The sequence below is a fragment of the Stegostoma tigrinum genome, chromosome 2 (genome assembly GCF_030684315.1).
Source record: "Stegostoma tigrinum isolate sSteTig4 chromosome 2, sSteTig4.hap1, whole genome shotgun sequence".
Lineage (NCBI taxonomy): Eukaryota > Metazoa > Chordata > Chondrichthyes > Orectolobiformes > Stegostomatidae > Stegostoma > Stegostoma tigrinum.
In genome coordinates, this window is record NC_081355.1 from 76,278,349 (window position 1) to 76,297,852 (window position 19,504).

Genomic DNA, 19,504 nt, shown 5'->3' on the forward strand with positions numbered 1-19,504 from the left:
CCATTTTCATTCTAGGCATTCTACATAGTGGGGAGAAAAAAAAATTGCCATTTGTTTCTTTTAAGTACGTACTCTAGTAATCGCCACGGTCATTTTAATTAAGTGGATTCAGATTGCAAGATTGAGACAACAGCATTAATAGTCAAGTAGGCACTAAATCATTTGGGTATACACTACCAGAACCTGAATTAGGCATAAGCCACCAGGAAAATCTTTAAAATTGAAATGTTTCTGAAAAAAAAGGTTTGTAATAATGGTGGCATGTGTTGAGGGCAACTAAATTGCACCAGTGAATCCAAATGGGAAGGAGCTCATAGGAACAAAGCTTCTGTTAAGGAAAGCATCTAGAGCTAGGTAGCAAAATATTTCAAGCAGGGGATAAAATATCAATCTATTGTAGGTAGGCACGGGTGAGTATGATGTTTGTGTTTACATCTAGTTAAACAGAGGGGCAACAATACAAGGAAGTCACATGAATTGCACCAGACTATCAAGGATCATGCATGCATCCAACAACACACTAAGCCCTAAAAGTCTCACCAACAGATGACCTAAGTGTTTGGGCAACCATGTGCAGTTGGGACTTCCCAAAGTGGGACTGGGGTGCCAACTGGAGTCATGCTGAAGTTACAGCCACTGCAGAGTTCTGTACTGTTACATCCACTTTCCTTTAGCCTCTCTCACAGATCTTCTCTCCTTGTCCCCTGTTTTCACTGGTCTTCGCTCCAGTACCCTCATGGCTGGTCCTCATTGAGGGATCACAACAAGTTTAAGGTTCAAAATTGTGTCACAGTGGGGCAGGATGGTGGGGGTGGGGGTGGCTGTGCAGAAATTTGGAAGGTCTACTCCAGAAAGTGATCACAGTAGCAGCAGGTGTGGTCACAGCTTGGAATGAAAGGATGGGTGTAGCACAAGAGAAGTGGCTTGTCCAAGAAATAATGAAAGACATTTGTGTAGGTTCAGGAAATCAAATACCAGAGCTCTCAAAAAAATTGGTGTGCTGGAAATCCAGGAGGGAGATAATGGCTCACAAGAAATGGTCCTGAGTAGCACTCCAGAAACAAACAGGCTATCTGGTGTTGAAGAGCAGTGAAAAGGCAGAAAACCCAGTGAGTAAAATGAAGTGGCAGACAGGAGATTCCTTAGTCAGAAAAAGAAATCTCACTTTATGACCAATACCAGGAGTGTTTAATGGTTTGTTACCTACTCAGCTCCATGGTAAATAGCCTCTGGGATCAGTAAAAGCATTTCTTTCAAGAAAGCAAGAGTATGGTGTCACATGTCAGCACTGGCTTGGTGGTCAAAAAAGGTCCTGTTCCTGTGCTGCTGTATTGTTCCTTGTTCTACAGGCCAAATGCTATGGTCAAGATTAGAACTAACATCTTAGATGTTTGTTATCTTTTACTGGGAGTTCAAGAAAATACACGAGAGATTGGTAGCCTCCAAGTTACGTTGCTTTCCATATGCTGAATAGTAACACCTGCACGTGTAACCTTTGATATAGAAAAACCAAACACTTACCAAAAGAAATTGTTAAATGCTTGGCAAACATTAGTCATATTATACAAATGCACTACGTGAACTTGTCAAACTATACCATAGGATTGTCAAGTGCAGGAAAACATTCAAACAACCCCATTTTGTTTTTCCTAGCTCTTTAATCTGCTTCGGTGCATGCTCCAATTCTACTTCATTGCTTCCCAAATGACTGCAAATTTTGAATTCAACTTGGGAAAAATACCAAAGTTAGTTTAATAATTTTCCATATGCATATATATTGTGTGAAGATGTAACATGATGTCCTGTCATGTAATCTGGCTTCACCAGATTACACTTAATCATCTGCTGTGTGCGCAGCATGTGTAAGATCGTCTAGTATACCAAGATTACATTCACTGCAATTGTAAATTGCAATCACACCCTATTGTAAGCTAATATCCAAGTATTCTTCTTGTAGAAGTTTCTACATTAAAATTCTCCCTTCAGTTGAATTAAAATTAACATGCTTATGACTTTGAGCAACCAAATTTCAAAGAAAGTTTTAAACGAACAAAAAAAAATTTCGGTGGTGATGAACTATTCCTGTCTGTTAGATGTGTGCAGCTACAGGAGGAATGCAACTGACCTCCGCTCTAGCATTTTTGTTAAAGTAAATCAGCATAGATTACTCCTCTTGATCACCATCTTTCCAGGTTTATCTGAAGTAAATTATGGATCATTAAGGAAGGGATAAAAAAATTTGCTCATCAGATATTCAGCAAGTGGCTTATCTTGGAAGTCTGCTTCAAAGACATGCACTCATTTTCACAACAATACATTCTCCATATTACAACTGAAACATCACCTTCAGTACATTTTTAAATTTTAAACCCCTATACCTCCTTCTCCACAACTCTACAAATAGAAAACTGTTTTGCTGTTGCCCTTTTATCCCATTGCCACGTATGGGAAGTGTACAGCATAGTAACTGCTTCATTTACTGATAAAACAAATAAAGTTACTAAACTGCAAACATGACAGCCCTGACAAAAATGACAAATGCCACACAATCATTGATGTCCAGCACAGAAACAGACCCTTCAGTCCAACTCATCCATGCCGAGCAGATATCCTTTGTAAATCTAATCCCGTTTGACAGCATTTGGCCCATATCCCTCTAAATCCTTGCCATTCACATACCCATCCAGATGCCTTTCAAATGTTCCAACTTTACCAGCCTGCACCACTTCTGGCAGTTCATTCCATACATGCACAATGCTCTACATGAAAGTTGCCCCTCAGGTGCCTTTTAAATCTTACCCCCCTCACCTTAAACCTATGCACTCTAGTTTTGGACGACACCACGATGGGGGGGGCACGAAGAGACCTTGGTCTATTTACCCTATCCATGCACCTTGTGATGTTATAAACCTTTCTAAGGTCACCCATTAACCTCCAGGCAAGATAGCCCCAGCCTTACAGCTTAAACCATGGCAACATGCTCAAATCTTTTCTGAACCTTCAAGTCTCTCAACATCCTTCCTGTAATAGCAAGATCAGAAAAACACGAATATCTGTCCATACTCCATAGCAACAACAGAATTGCATTAATGAACACATACATTTAAATATACAGAAGTTTTATAGTTAGATTAAAAAGGATAACAGAACTTTCACCTGTTTCTCTATTTCCATAAAATAATTCATTGGGAATACACGTGGCAAATGCACTTATGTAATTTGATATGTATATGAATCTCGAACCTATTAAGCATCTTAATCTAACCCAAGATGCATTATTAATATCATTTCAATACCTCAAAAACAAACATTCAAGACTTACCCCAGATCATTTAAGGCTTGGATATTTTCTTAAGCTCATGCATTTTTTGTTTGTAATTCTATTTAGTATACAAGGCAAAAAAAAGTCCCAGCAATATAAACTGCAAGTTTATTTGCACTGACTTGAACGCAAAACACTCAAAAGGAGATGAAATACATGGGCAATTAAAAGCATCACAAAGGTATTAATTTCTTTGTAGTTCAGGTGAATTAAATTTTACAGGGGAACTGCTACTCATTTTAAACAGTAAAAAGAACAGAACAGAACTAGACCCAACAGGTTTATGTTGGCTCTTACTGGTTACGAATATTTATCCCCCAGATGCCCTTCGTTACTGTTCAGGGAACGACAGTGAATACTAATTACATCAAATATAACAATGTTAAGAATTCTAGACATTAAAACCGCCAATAGTTCTTTAAATAGATCAATTTGACCAACACCATACGGGTAAATGTACCTTCCAGAAATGAAGATTTTCCAGCAATGCAGTAATGTAATGTATTTACCACTAGAGTAAAAGCAACAGCATGAGCCCAAATCACTGAATCATCCTAGAAAGCTGTAAAAAAACTTTTCAGATGTCGTGCAAGTTAACATTATTCAAACATATTAAGCAATGGCCTATGAAGAATGCCTTGGGCATCCTTAAGCACTTACCCCAAATGGAGTGTAAGCAGGAGGCACAGAAGGCGGTGGCAGTACAGGTGAAGATTGAGGAAACAAGCCTAGGGCTTTCAGGTTTAGGCCAGGGATTAAATGTGCTTGAAGCTGCAAAATTAAAAAAAAGTAAGTTATTGCATAAAAGCTTCAACCAAAACCATTATAAATTACTTGCTTTTCTTGAAACATCAGGGTTTGAGAAAGAACATAAGCATCAATTCAATTCTTGATCTTCAACGAGGATAATTAACATTTGTAAATAAGCTTCCACGTAGAAAATGAGAGCTGCAGAACATTTGGCTATTTTTGAATTAAAGGTCAATGGATCTCAACATCAAGTCTACCCAGATACTTTCAAATCATGTACTGAGAATCCAGTGTATTCAGAATTATGCACTTGATGTAATAAACAGCTACTTTTGATTTATAACATTTCATTGCTATACATTAATGCAGAATTTGCTTTGGGTAGCTAGTTCTGTCTTCACAAGATAGGGCAGAAAGTATTCACTTTCTTGCACGTACTGAAAAGGTAGTACTCACAATAAAGGATTCTGAATAATTATCAGCATTAAAATTAGGCTCAGCCACCAGTAACAATCAAAACATAATCTAAAGGACTTCCTCAACATACTGGAACTGCTAATGGATCAGGATTGTTTGGGAGACTTAACATAGTCAAATTTTGTACAGTAACAGATTCCAAAAAGTCTTAAGATCTATCAAGATGGTAAAATGCAACCTTAAATCGCTCTTCCTGCCTTAGAGAACACAGTTGCTGTTGGCCAACTGCATCCATATTAACAATGATAGTGTTCAAGAACAGCTAAAAATGCTGTTAGAACATAAAAGGTCAGAACTGGAAACGTTTTTTGGGAAGCAGTGACAATAAGGTGAGAAATGGAAGATGGAACTAAAAATTAGAAGCAGAAATTCAAATTTTGGGGACCTATTTTATCAGAGCGTGAGACTTTGCCTTCAGCTGGGTGCAATTGGGAATCAAGGGTATACACCACAGGAAGCTTCAGTAAAAGGACAGATGAGGGGAAAAGGGGTGCAGTAACAATGTTGAAAATAATGTCTTAAATATTGAGGGGTCTAGATAGTGTGTTTAATGGAGTAATATAGAAAGCTCAATTCACATGTCTCCAAGTGTCAAATCTGGACAGCAAAAGTAGAAAATTCACTTGGTTAATTGCACGGATACTTCTCATTCACACAATGGTTGCGGCATGAAATAGCCATTCATCCCATAGTGTTAATTTTGGCTCTCTGAAGGAGCAATTCACCTGGCAAAACTCCCCTGCATTCTCTCCAGTGTAATGCATATTCTTCTTGTACATTCAAAGCACTCATCAAAACAATCATTTGAGCCTACTTCCACCATACTTGGACTGTATTACTGATATAAACAAACATTCACTACGTGCAAGACGACATCTCCACGTCACTACTTTGTTTTTTTTGCTGGTACCTTGGAAACAATTCTGCCAGCTACGCTGTTCAATCCAAGATTTTGAATACTTTTGACAAATCTCTTATCATTTTCTCTTCTCCAAGGAGAACAGTCAATACTTTGCCAATATTTCTAGGTAACTACAGTTCCTCACCCTCGGAACTATTGTGGTCAATCTCATCTGCATTCACTCTAATACTTTCACATATTGCTGAAGTGTGGCACTCAGAACAGGACGTTAAGCTTCAGTTCAGGTAATGGTGTACTATATAGATATAAACAATTTCTTTGCTTTTGGATTCTACCCTTCTAAGAAAAGCCCAAGATACTATATGGTTTATTAACCATACTCTTGAACTTCCTGCCATCTTGCATGACTCAGTCACACATACACTGAGATGCCTTAATTTCTAAAAGGCAATACGTCTTATCGTCAGTATTCCTAAGAAAAATAAGCACTTCAGATTTCTTTGCACTAAATTTCATCTGTCACGTATCTACCCATTCCACCAATCTGCATGTCTTTTTGAAGTTCTTTACTATCCTGCTTGAAGATTCTGTTAAGCAGGAATTGGGTAACATAAATTAGGAACGGATGCTGTCAGGGAAGAGCACTATTGAAACGTGGTGATTGCGTAAGGAATGCATACTGCTTGTGATCGATATGTATGTCCCTAACAGGCAGGGAAGATGCAGTCGAGTGAGGGAGCCTTAGTTCGAGAGGTGTCAAGTGACTGCTTGAGACGAAGAAGGTGGCTTATAGAAGGTTTAGGAAACAGATCAGAAAAGGCTCTAGAGGGATACAAGTTAGCCAGGAAGGAGCTGAAGAAAGGGCTGAGGAGAGCTAAAAAGGGGGCATGAGAAAACCTTGGTGGATAGGATCAAAGAAAACTCCAAGGCTTTTTACATGTACGTGAGGAATAAGAGAATGACCAGAGAAAGGGTAGGGCCAGTCAAGGATTGGAAAAGGAATTTGTGCACGGAGCCTAAAGAGATAAGAGATGTCCTTAATGAATACTTTTCTTCAGTATTCACAATTGACCTAGTTGGTTGTGTGGGGAGGACGGCGTGAAACAGCTGGTACATTGACCTTTTCTAGCCTAAGGAAGATGTGCTAGGAATTTTGAGGAAAATGACGATAGATAAGTCCCCTGGACCTGATGAGATTTATCCAAGGATTCTATGGGAAGCAAGGGAAGAGATCACAGGGCCTTTGGCGATGATCTTTCGGTCCTTACTGTCCATGGGTATAGTGCCAGAAGATTTGATAGAGGCAAATGCCATTCCCTTGTTCAATAAAAAAAAGGGAATAGGGATAACCCTGGAAATTACAGGCCAGTTAGTCTTACTTCCGTGGTGGGCGAATTATTAGAAAAGGGTTCCAAGAGACTCAATAGTTAGAGGGACTTGAAAGGTTTGCCAGGAAGAAAAGAGACTTACGGTTGGTGTGTCGCCTCCCAGGTGCCAGGGTCTGTGATGTCTCAGATCGTGTCTTTGGGGTCCTGAAGGGAAAGGGTGACCAGCCCCAAGTCGTGGTCCACACAGGCACCAATGACACAGGTAGAAAGAGGGATTAGGGATGTCAGGTAGGATTTCAGGGAGCTAGGGTGGAAGCTGAGAGCTAGAACAAACAGAGTGGTTATCTCTGGTTTGTTACTCATGCCACGTGATAGCGAGGCAAAGAACAGGGAGAGATTTCAGCTGAACACGTGGCTGCAGGGATGGTGCAGGAGGGAGGGTTTCAGGTACATGGACACTTGGGGCTCATTCTGGGGAAGGTGGGACCTCTACAAACAGGACGGTCTCTACTTGAACCAGAGGGGCACTAATATCCTGGGTGGGAAATTCGCTCGTGCTATTCGGGTGGATTTAAACTAGCTCAGAAGGGGGATGGGCAACTGAGGTGTAGTCCTAGTACACAGGAAGATGAGCATAGGGAGGACATGGACAGGACCTCACTGTCACAGGAGTGTGCTGGCAGACAGCAAGCTGGATTGAAGTGTGTCTACTTTAACAGCAGGAGTATCCAGAATAAGGTAGGTGAGCTTGCAGCTTGGATAGGTACCTGGGACTTCGATGTTGTGGCCATTTCAGAGACATGGATACAGCAGGGTCAGGAATGGATGTTGCAGGTTCCAAGGTTTAGATCTTTCATTAAGGTCAGGGAAGGTGGGGGAAGTGTGGCTTTGTTGATCAAGGACAGTATAACGGTGGCTGAAAGAACTTTTGACGAGGACTCGTCTATTGAGGTGATATGGGCGGAGGTTGCCGAGGAAGGTTTGTCAACTGAGTCAGTGTGGGTGGAAGTTAGGAACAGCAAGGGAGCAGTCACCTCACTGGGGGTTTTCTACAGACCCCCAATTAGCAGCAGGGAGATCGAAGAACTCATAGGCCGGCAGATTGTTGAAAAGTGCAAGCGTAGCAGGGTTGTTGTTATGGGTGACTTCAACTTTCCCAATATTGACTGAAACCTCCTTAGTGCAGATGGATTGCATGGAGCTGTTTTTGTCAGGTGCGTTCAGGAGGGTGTCCTGACTCAGTATGTGGACAGGCCGATGAGGGTGGGAGAGCTATTTTGGATTTGGTGCTCGGCCATGAGCCAGGACAGGTGTCAGATGTCATGGTGGGAGAATACTTTGGCGACAGTGACCGCAACAGCCTCACATTTACCATAGCCATGGAAAGGGAAAGGAGCAGTTACCAGGGGAAGATATACTGGGGAAAAGGAAACTATGATGTTATCAGGCAGGATTTGGGAAGTACAGATTGGGAGCAAATGTTCCACAGAATGGGCACAACAAACATGTGGAGGCTATTTAAGGAGCAGTTGTGTGCGAGTGATGTATAAATTTGTTCCTCTGAGACAGGTAAGAAGGGGTAAGATTAAGGAGCCTTGGATGATGGGAACAGAGGTGCTTCTCGTCAAAAAGAAAAAGCAGCTTACGTAAGGTGGAGGAAGCAAGGGTCGAGCACCTTGAGAGGATTACAGGCTTGCTCAGAGGGAGCTCAAATCGTGGACTGAGGAGGGCCAGGAGCGGGCACGACAAAGGCTTGGCAGGAAGGATTAGGGAGAACCCGAAGGCATTTTACTCATACGTGAGGAATAAGAGAATGATCAGGGAGAAGGTAGGGCCGATCAGGGATAGCGTAGGGAACTTATGCATGGAGTCTGAGCAGACAGGGGAAGCCCTAAGTGAGTTTTTTTGCTTCGGTTTTCACTAAGCAAAGGGACCTTGTTGTGAATGAAAACTTTGAGGAGCAGGAAAACAGGCTTGAACAGATCAAGATTGAGGAAGTTGATGTGCTGGAAATTTTGGCAAACATTAAGATTTATAAGTCCCCAAAGCCAGAGCAGATTTATCCTAGGTTGCTCCAGGAAGCGAGAAAGGAGGTTGCTAAGCCGCTGGCGAAGATCTTTCCTTCCTCACTCTCCACGGGAGTCGTACCAGAAGATTGGAGGGAGGCAAATGTTGTTCCTCTTTTCAAGAAAGGGAATAGGGAAATCCCTGGAAATTACAGACCAGTCAGTCTTACGTCTGTGGTCAGCAAGGTTTTGGAAAGAATTCTGAGGGATAGGATTTATGACTAATTTGAAAAGCATAGCGTGATTAAAGGGAGTCAGCATGGCTTTGAGGGGGCAGGTCATGCCTTGAGTTCTTTGAGGAAGTCACGAGACAGGTTGACGAGGGTCAAGCAGTGGATGTGGTGTACATGGACTTCAGAAAGGCATTTGATAAGGTTCCCCACAGCAGGCTCATTCATAAAGTCAGGAGGTATGGAATACAGGGTGATTTGGCGGTCTGGATTCAGAATTGGTTGGCTGACAGGAGGCAGTGGTTGTAGATGGTAAGTATTCTGCCTGGAGGTCAGTGCTGAGTGGTGTCCCGCAGGGCTCTGTTCTTGGGCCTCTGCTCTTTGTAGTTTTTATAAATGACTTGGATGAGGAGGTTGAGGAGTGGGTTAGTATGTTTGCTGATGACGCAAAGGTTGGAGGTGCCGTTGATAGTATAAAGGGCTATTGTAGGCTTCAGCGAGACATTGACAGAATGCAGAGCTGGGCTGGGAAATGGCAAATGGAGTTCAACCTGGATTAATGCGAAGTGATGCATTTTGGAAGGTCGAACTTAAATGCTGAATATAGGATTAAAGGCAGGATTCTCAGCAGTGTGGAGGAACAGCGGGATCTTGGTGTTCAAGTGCATAGACCCTTAAAGTTGCCACCCAAGTGGATAAGGTTGTTAAGAAAGCATATGGTGTTTTGGCTTTCATTAACAGGGGGATCGAGTTTAAGAGCGGCAAGATTATGCTGCAGCTCTACAAAACCCTGGTGAGACCACATTTGGAATATTGTGTCCAATTCTGGTTGCCCTATTATAGGAAAGATGCGGAGGCTTTGGAGAGGGTGCAAAGGAGGTTTACCAGGATGCTGCCTGGGCTGGAGGGCTTGTCTTACAAGGAGAGGTTGACTGAGCTCAGACTTTTCTCTCTGGAGAGAAGGAGGAAGAGAGGTGACCTGATCGAGGTGTACAAGGTATCGAGAGGCATGGATAGGATCAATAGCCAGAGACTTTTCCCCAGGGCAGGACTGACTGCCATGAGGGGTCATAGTTTTAAGGTGTTAGGAGGAACGTATAGAGGAGACGTCAGAGGGAGGGTCTTCACCCAGAAAGTTGTGAGCGCATGGAATACTTGGCTAGTGGAAATTGTGGAAGCAGAGTCATTAGTGACATTTAAGCGACTGCTGGGCATGCACATGGACAGCAGTGAATTGAGGGAAGTGTAGGTTAGGTTATTTTATTTTTGGATTAGGATTATTCCACGGCACAACATTGTGGGCCGAAGGGCCTGTACTGTGCTGTACTTTTCTATGAGATGGGATTTGTGATCACTTGGAAAGGCGCAGTTTGATTTGAGATAGTCAGCATGGATTTGAGAGGGGTAGATCATGCCTCACAAACCTTAGTGAATTCTTTGAAGAGGTGACCAAACACGTAGATGAAGGTGGAGCAGTGGATGTGGTATACATGGGTTTATGCAAGGCGTTTGATTAGGTTCCCCATAGTAGGCTCATGCAGAAGGTAAGGAGGCATGGGATAGGGGGAAATGTGGTAGATTGGATTCAGAATTGGCTGACCCTTCGAAGACAAAAATTGGTAGTAGACAGAAAATATTCAACATGGTGCTCAATTATGAGGGGTGTACCACAACGATCTGTTCTGGGTTCCCTTCTTTTTGTGATTTTTGTAAATGATTTGGATGCAGGAGGAGTGGAAGGGTGGATTCGCAAGTTTGCGGATGATACAAAGGTGGGTCATCTTGTGGACAGTGCAGAGGGCTGTTCTAGGTTACAAAGGGACATTGAAAGGATGCAGAGCTGGGCTCAGAAGTGACTGATGGAATTGAACCCTGAAAAGTGTGAGATGATTCATTTTGGAAGGACAAACTCACAAGCAGAATACAGGGTCACCAGAAAGATTTGTAGCAGTGTGGTGGAGCAGAGGGATCTTGGGGTTCATGCCCACAGTTCCCTGAAAGCTGCCACCCAGATGGCTAGAATTAAGGGGGCATATGGTATGCTACTTTTCATCGATAGAGGGATCAAGTTCAACAGCCGTGAAGTTATGCTCCAGTTATAAAAAAGCCTGGTTCAGCCAGATCTGGAGTATTGTGTCAACTTCTGGTCGCCTCATTATAAAGATGTGCAAGCTTGGAAACGGCGCAAAGGAGATTTATCAGGATGTTGCCTGGAATGGAGTGAAGGTCTTAGGAGGAAAGATTGAGTGTGTTGCAGCTTTTCTCCTGAGAATGAAGAAGGATGAGAAGTGACTCGATAGAGGTGTACAAAATGATCAGAGATATAGATAGAGTGGACAGCCAGAGACTTTTTCCTAGGGTGGAGGTAGTTATTACAAGGGGACATAGTTTTAAAGTGAGTGGAGGTAGATACAGGGGAGACATCAAGGGGTAGGTTCTTTACTCGGAGAGTGGTCGGGAAGTGGAATGCATTGCTGGAGAGGGTAGCGGAGTCGGCATCATTAAAGGCATGTTAGCAGCTATTAGATAGGCATATGGATGATATTATACAGTAGGGGTAGAGGTTAACCAGACCTTAGGTTTAGGGTAAAAGCTCGGCACAACCTAGTGGACTGAAGGGCTTGTACTGTGCTGTACTATTGTATGTTCGACATTCACAATTCCTGTACTTCCAAATTTCATACGGTTTACAAATTTTGAAATTGCGCTCCGCACAAAAGGTATGCATATGCTTTCATCACCAATTATTATCCTATTCACCAAAGCTTAATTCAAGCTCTGATGGAATCAATCCATTCTAGGCCTCATCATAATCCTAATCCAGACCAAAGCACAGCCACTAAAATGAGAGAGGTGGAAGTAAGTTCCTTCATTACAATCAGACCAGGATCGGGCAACATGTAACCCAAACAAGTTGGAGGTCAAATGAGAGAGTCAAATGGAAACTTTGGTGTCAGGGTACAGAAAGATTTAAGCCCAATGACATGGTTAAAAGAACATCTCAGTGACCACCCTTCCACCATGTAAGAAGTGGGGCTGTTTACCTAAAACTAGTTTATTTTCATTCACAAATTCCTGATAATGATGCAATCAACACCGATTTAAAGCAAGGGGAAGTTCAAGGTCAGGCTAAGGCAGCTGATCCCTGGTAACTGGCTATTATTTGCCATTCGTGCAACGTAAATGTTATTTGTCATTTGTCCTAGTCTGGATGTTGTCCAGGTCCTGACATAGACTGGCACGTACAGAGTCATTGTAGGAGTTATGAATGGAGCAAAATACTAATGCTCAATCAACAGCACTTCTTCTGACCTTAAGACAAATGGAAGGTTACGATTTTCTAACTGAAGGTAACGGAGCTGGGGAAACTGCAGAAGTCTCTCAGCATTTCCCAGGGCAACCATAATTGTTTTATCATCACAGCCATCTCCTATGGCAGAGATAATGGGAACTGCAGATGCTGGAGAATTCCAAGATAATAAAATGTGAGGCTGGATGAACACAGCAGGCCAAGCAGCATCTCAGGAGCACAAAAGCTGACGTTTCGGGCCTAGACCCTTCATCAGAGAGCATCTCCTATGGCAGTTAGGATTCCAGCTGTTGGCATGTTTTCACAACGCCCTCAGGTTTACAAGCACTTCCTATGCCATGCTTTCTATCACACACATACACAGACACGTGCCGTCAGCTATTAAGCAGTTGGTGTACACACCTGGACTAAAAAACATAAGTGAGGTCTGCAGCCAAGTAGCTGTGCTAGAACATCAATGACTTATTTGTTAGGTAGTACCATCACAGGGCAACTACTATTCAAAAAGGCACTTAATATGACTGCAACCAGTCAATTTATATTTTGTGTGTTTTCTGGAAGTAACGTATACCAGGACACCATTCCATTCCTCGATAGCATTCGGGGCTATGGGCCAAGTGCTGAAAAGTGGGATTAATATAGATAGGTCAGTGCAGATTCAATGGGTCTCTTCTGTGCTGTACAGCTATAACACTCTTGAGCGGAGCTAATTTGCAACGAAGTTCCATGGGGAATGCCCAGAGTTTGGAGCCCTATTGTTGTTGAACAATCAGGGCCTGCAATGTGTGTAAAATTCCTTGGTTGCTTGCCCTAGAAAATGTTTCATGTGGAATTTGACCAAAGGTCTTAAAAAGGTACTGTTTAACCTAACTGCTTTGCATTACAGTTGTTTTGCATTGTACAATGATAGGCATGGCTACTTGACTATTACGCATTTTACACAAAGCGTATTTTTCAGCCAAAATAAATACAAACAGACGTCAATCTCAGCCACACTTGGGTAGAACGACAAAGATGTGTTATTTTAGTATGTAAAATTTGTTCAAGTTTGATTTCTGAGAATATGGAGTGAGCACAAGATTTTCTGAAAAATCAACGAGATTGCAGCAATATGCAAAATGGATTATTTCTCAAAAACCAGAGAAACATATTTTGAAACAAAGGAAAGATCCATTTATAGTAATATTCAAAGAGAATAATTGTCAAATATCTTAAAATGATAATACAACTCATCTGGAATAAGAGCACTGTATATACACTAAACATGTGCTAATCACTTACATTCATAGCAGCCATATCATTATCATAAGATTCTCTAATTTTCTTCATAATTTCTTCTTCAGCTTTGGAAGATGCTTCAATACTGCTTTTTATTGTAATGGTTCTTTCTGGATTATAAAGAGTTAAGTCTTGCAACCTGCAGAACCAACATAAGCATTTCATGTTTTGTCAAATGATTAGCAAGACAATGCACAGAAAACCGAAATCCAGAGTTCCGAAACTTACGGAGAAATCGTGATTTTAGTATCAGTATCTTGTTCAATTTTTTTCAGGTTTCTTCCTTCTTTCCCAATGAGTCGTCCAACAAAGTTGTTATGTGCTAGAATTTTTAAAGGTATTTCTTCTGTGCTGCAATTATGTAAATGAGATTTTAATCCTACTTTTCCATTTTTACAGATGGCAATTTGTTTAATTTACCGAATAACGAACAAAAGCATCCAGCATTCTAAATCTTCAGGGCACTGCCACACTACAACTACAGACAAATTAGTACTGTTGCCTTTGGGGCTCATTGGGTTTGTGCAACAGTGTTAAGAATGCTGCATCTACCCAGATAAGAACCCAGAAGCTTGCATGCAGACTTGGCTGTCTCAACTCCAGAATTTGCCACTATTGGCTTTACACTGCAGGCTTAACATAAAAAAGGTAGAGGGGCATCTTGGGTAAAGAGAAAAGGTAACTGATAGTGTGTTTATGGATTTAACACAGACAGCCAAATTGAAGATTTTGGGACAGAAATTATTTAAGTAACCAAAAAACTGAACCCCAACTAACGTGCAAGTTGCACAAATTCTGGAAGTCATAGAATCCACAGAGTGTGGGCTTGTTGAGCTGAAGGGCCTGTTTCCACACTAATGATTCCTTCTGTATTGCCCTAGTGACTGGAGAATCAAGTGTATTACATTATTACACTGTTGTCCAAGAACCCTGAGTATCCCATCCAAACCTATCCCCCTAAGATTTAAGCTACACATCCCTCAACACTCTGGGCAATTTAGCACGGCAATTCCACCTAGCCTGCACACCTCTGGACTGTGGGAAGAAACCCAAGCAGACACAGGGGGAATGTTCAAACTCCACACAGACAGCTGCCTGAGGATGGAATTGAACTAGAGTTCCTGGCACTGACAAGCAACAGTGCTAATCACAGAGGAATGTTTGTATTTAGATTTAGAGCGGTGCTGAACTTATGAAATGGTTCTGATACACAGACAGTCCTGAATTTAAAGAAAGAACTAAGTTTTTAGTGACAGTGACCAAATGGTTCACAAAATGTTGTAGTTCCCCATGTCTTCAGTGCTTCAAACATTACTTTTAAAGCAAAAAGGGAGGGATATCCTAGCAATTTAAAAAAGCCCTGTCCACTTCGGGGTGGGGGGAAAGAGAAGATTTAATTTTAAAAAAAACTCAACGTTAAGTATTGCAGTGAAAATGTTATTTGATGTACGTACAATTTTGTGTCCTGAGCTTCTTTCTGCATGATTTCCATTATCATCTTGCAAGCAGCTGAACAGCCCTCTGGTGTTGAATGAATACTTATTGGTTTCTCAGCAGCACCTGCATTATCTTTGCGATGAATATCAATCCTAAACACAAAAGGTTATTACTCAAGAATAAGAAGCATCTCAAACTTTGAAGGTGGGTGAACATGAGACGCAAATGACAGGAAGTGAATATTCAATGAAAAGTTGCAAAACTCATTAAAGAGAGAATGTGAATAAAATCTGTAGCAAAAAAGAAAAAAAAAGTCAATAAATAGTGTTTCCCCCTTTTTTAAAAGATCTATGTTGATTCCCCAGCCGGGGCAATGGCCCAGTTATGGGGTTCTATAGAATAGTAGGTTTGGGTCACAGCTAGAAATTTGTCATTGCAATGGGGATCGGAGATGGGCTCAACCTAAAATGGTTAAAATCCACAGCTTCAGACAAAAGAAAAAATAAACCAACCAACGCGGGACAGCAAAACATTCTGCATCATCTAACCAGAAAGAAAATACAAATAAAGCCTTTAAATCAGACTCGTAGTGGTTAATTTATTAACCAACTACTGAAGAAGTCCTTCTTCTGTTTTGCTTTAGTGATTGGAGAACCAAAGTGTAATACGCTAATACATTGTTGTCCAAGAACAGACTGGAGAGGCAAAGCAGAAAGTAAAAAGCACTCATTACCCCTCATTTGTTTTATTTGAGCAATGCACACTTTGTGGGAATTGCTTGTGAAACTGAAGATCTCAAAGGATAACTCCCCCACGTCTGTAACCCTCTGAGGAAAGCAGCTTAAGGCTCCAGGCCCAAAACATCAGCTTTAGTGCTCCTAAGATGCTGCTTGGCCTCCCCAACTTACCAGCCCACTTTTAACACAATGTTATTCTTTTCCTCTCTACCACTGCCAAACCCAGGATCTGACATCCCCACTGTCAACAACACCATCTGCAGTGAACAGGGTGTGATGTGACTTCCTCCAATTGCGCTGCACAAATGGATGAAAAAATATGTAGCCTTGGTTTCAGCTGCACCTCATTTCCAAAAAATTTTAAAAAAGGGCGGGGATCAAAATTCCCAGCTGCAAAAAAAAACATCCAGTCTGAAGGTAAAGAAATATGAGCAGAGTGCCAACCCAACCGTGATTGCCACATCTCAAAATATCTGGCCAAAAACAAACATCTGCAAACCAGATACAAAGCAAAACATCCGAAAAAAGACAAAGTCTATCACAAATCAACACACAAGTTAAGATGAGCCATTTTCCAAAGTAATCACGAGCAATACTCGACATATACACAATATAATGTGCTTTCTGTAAGAACAATGATTTTCTTTACTTCATTAGCAGTTTGACCTCTATCTTAAAATCAGGCCAGAGTAGAAAATGCCCAATGGAGGGAAGGCTATTTTTTGGGGGTGCCATCTTTAAGAGCTAATTTTAAATCATAGGGCTAGCAAAGAATTGCCCATGTTGGAGTCATAGATAACAGTGTGGAACTGGATGAGCACAACAGACAAGAAATGGGGCTTTCTGAAGAAGGGTCCCGACCTGAAACATCAAATTTCTTGCTCCTCAAACTTTAAAATCATGTCTGCTTGTGCAAGTTGCAAAGGGTTTTTCACCCATTATGTGGAGAATAATGGGTGCTTGCAAACAAAAACTTTAAATTTTGAATGGTAAACAGTTAAAAAGTAAGTGATTTAAATATTTTGCACACATTTTGTTGTACAAAAATAACTGAAGTACGAGTAAGCGTTTCTTTGGTATTTCTGGGACTTTGCATGCTATTTTGGGAGGCAGGAGAAATTTACTTCAAAATCACGACAAAAAATTCCTGTGTACATTCCAACACTAAGAAAGGCTCATTTATTGTATGGCAGTCATATTGTGGATCAGATGTTACAGATTAAAAACAAACACTCCAAGTACCCTAAATATCAAGGCCAACCTTAGTGAGGGAATTGAAAGATTATTTTTGTACTTTTTTTTGATGTCTTAACTATACCTTCACATCAAGGTGAGTAGATGAACCCAAAGTTTGGTTTCACCTTGAAATTCATGGCCACTGTCATTTACAAGGCTAAAAGGAAGCAAAAATATCAGAGCACCATCACCTGAAAGTTCCCCTTCAAACAACTCATCATCCTGACTTGGAACGACATTTTTGGAATGGCAATATCACTGAATCAAGGTGTCAAACTCCCTCCCCAATGAATGTCTACCAAATAGTTTGCAACTGTTCAATACAGCAACTCACTATCACCACCTTGAGGGCAACTAGGAATAAGCAACACAGGCTGGTCCAGTCAGTGACGCTCACATCTTAAGTGAATAAGAAAAATTTCTGCATATGGTCAGCTGCTGAAATTCTTGTTCACTCATATCATTAAGTGCTTTTGCATTTAGAAGGTTAAAAAAATTCAAGTTTTTTTTTAAATTTCAAGGTAGAAGAAAGAGAGTGACCTACTCTATAAAGTCTGCCTGTTAGTAAGGCTGGGCAGCTTCCTTTCATACTCGGCAATGAAGGTTTAGGTTATTTCTATGGAATGAAGGTGAAAGACGTTTCTACTTAGAGGCCATCACGGCAACCCATGCATTATCAGTGCAAGTTGATCCAGAAATGGTATTGAAAATGACAGGTTGTCCAGTTGTGCTTTATATGGAGATAAAAATAGCCTGGAATGTATGGCTGCTCCCTCATTAGAAAGAAATGACAAGTTAAAATCACCAAAGTGTCACCATGCCTCAGGCAAGGGGTGACGCAGTGGAAGAGTATGTTCTTCACAACGACAATGACATCATCTGGGAACAGAGCACAAATCACTAGCATCACTCTGCTTTTCAAACCACCTCAAGGTTTTTGAGATTTGTAGCTCGGGTCGTTGATGCCATCGTTGACTTGCTTGCCGAGCTGGAAAGTTTGTCACAAACATTTCATCACCATGCAGGTAACGTGAGCATGCCTCTGGTAAAGCGTTGGTCTCCTGTCCTGCTTACTGGTTCTGCTGGTTTAAGTGGGTGGCATCACTTCCGGATTTGTTTTTAAGTGGTTGGTATGAGGGGTCCAATTCTACATGTTTGTTAATGGAATTCCAGCTTGAGTGCCAGGCCTCCCAGAATTCTTATGTGCGTCTTTGCTTAGCTTGTCCTAGAATGGCTATGTTGTCCCAGTCGAATTGGTGTCCCTCTTTGTCCACCTGTATTGAAGATAAGTGATAGTTGGTCATGCCTCCTGGTAGCTAGTTGGCATTCATGAATCCAGATGGCCACTTTCCTTCCACTATGCTCTATGTAATGTTTTTGGCAGTCCTTGCATGGTATCTGGTTGATCGGTTAGATCGTAGATCCCTTATTCTGATCAGAAGCTGTTGCACTGTAGTTGTCAGTGTGCAGGTCACCATGATTCTTGGAGGGGGAAGTGGGGTTATCTGCTGGGCATTTCAGCTCTGTCCTTAACATTTGCAAGGGTGACTAGTGTTTCTGGGTGTGTTGTGCAGATCTCAATGGACTATGCTTTTTGGGTAACCACTGTTTCTAAAAGATGCCGTAGGCATTTTCAGTTCCAGGGTGCTGCAGTGTGTTGCGACTTTCTTGGAGTGTTTTGATGCAGCTCCATTTGTGGGTATTGGGATGACTATTGTTGTAGTTGGAGTAACTGATCCATATGGGTGGCCTGTATGTGCTGGTCTGGAGCTCAGCAATGGCCACTCTTTCGACTGTTATGTCCAGGAAAAGAAGTCTGTTGTTGTTCTCCTCTTCTGTGAATTTCAAGCCAGTGAGCATTTTATTTGAGTAGATGGGTTCCTTCCAGTTTAGCATGTTTGGTAATCACAAAAGGCCTCATCCACATAACCAGATGGTGGGAAGTGCTGTCTGTTCCAGTCTTCGCATTATGGCTTCCACTATTAATGCTGCTGTCAGTGATCTCATGGGTGTTCTGTTGATTTGTATATAGATCTTGCTGTTGAAGGGGAAAATGGGTTGAGAGTCACAGATCCAGTAGTTTAAAGGGTGGTGCTGTCTTTGCTGATGATGATGGTGTTAAGTGACTGTATCCCTGGTCTGCCTGGTAGTGAGGAGAGTGTTTCTTTAGCTAAGGGGATGTTTACAAATGTTTCAAACCAGCTGTCCAGCTAACTGACCAATTAACAGTTGGACTTTCAAAGATAGCATTTCTATCTTATGCTGTCCCAGAGGATTTGGAGTAGGATGAAGAGGGTCAGGTTACAGGCTTCCCTAGAATATCACTGAGTATTATAGATTGTTTGCGTCTGACTGGACGTGAAAGAAAAGCAGCAACTAGAGGCCAAACAAGTCTCCATGGCTCACGGAGCGACGTGTTGGAACAGAATATGTTTGGATTGAAAAGACCAAATTCGATGAGCTAAAAATAAACAGATAAGAGGAGTTACCAAGTTTGGGATAGAGGAAGTGTCTCCAGGAAAAGAAAACTT

The 19,504-nt window shown here is 41.6% G+C and overlaps 1 protein-coding gene across 5 annotated transcripts in view; it reads right to left on the reverse strand.

Annotated features, from left to right (window-relative positions):
• Positions 1 to 19,504, reverse strand: part of igf2bp3 (insulin-like growth factor 2 mRNA binding protein 3) — a 117,838-nt gene that overhangs the window by 22,205 nt on the left and 76,129 nt on the right. For all 5 annotated transcript variants that reach the window (XM_048558670.2, XM_048558659.1, XM_048558698.1 and 2 more), the window contains 4 exons: positions 15,018 to 15,152; positions 13,792 to 13,914; positions 13,567 to 13,702; positions 3,983 to 4,093 (listed from right to left, as the gene is read on the reverse strand). In XM_048558670.2, the coding sequence (XP_048414627.1) occupies positions 3,983 to 4,093; positions 13,567 to 13,702; positions 13,792 to 13,914; positions 15,018 to 15,152 (505 nt within the window). The remainder of the gene's footprint in view (positions 1 to 3,982; positions 4,094 to 13,566; positions 13,703 to 13,791; positions 13,915 to 15,017; positions 15,153 to 19,504) is intronic.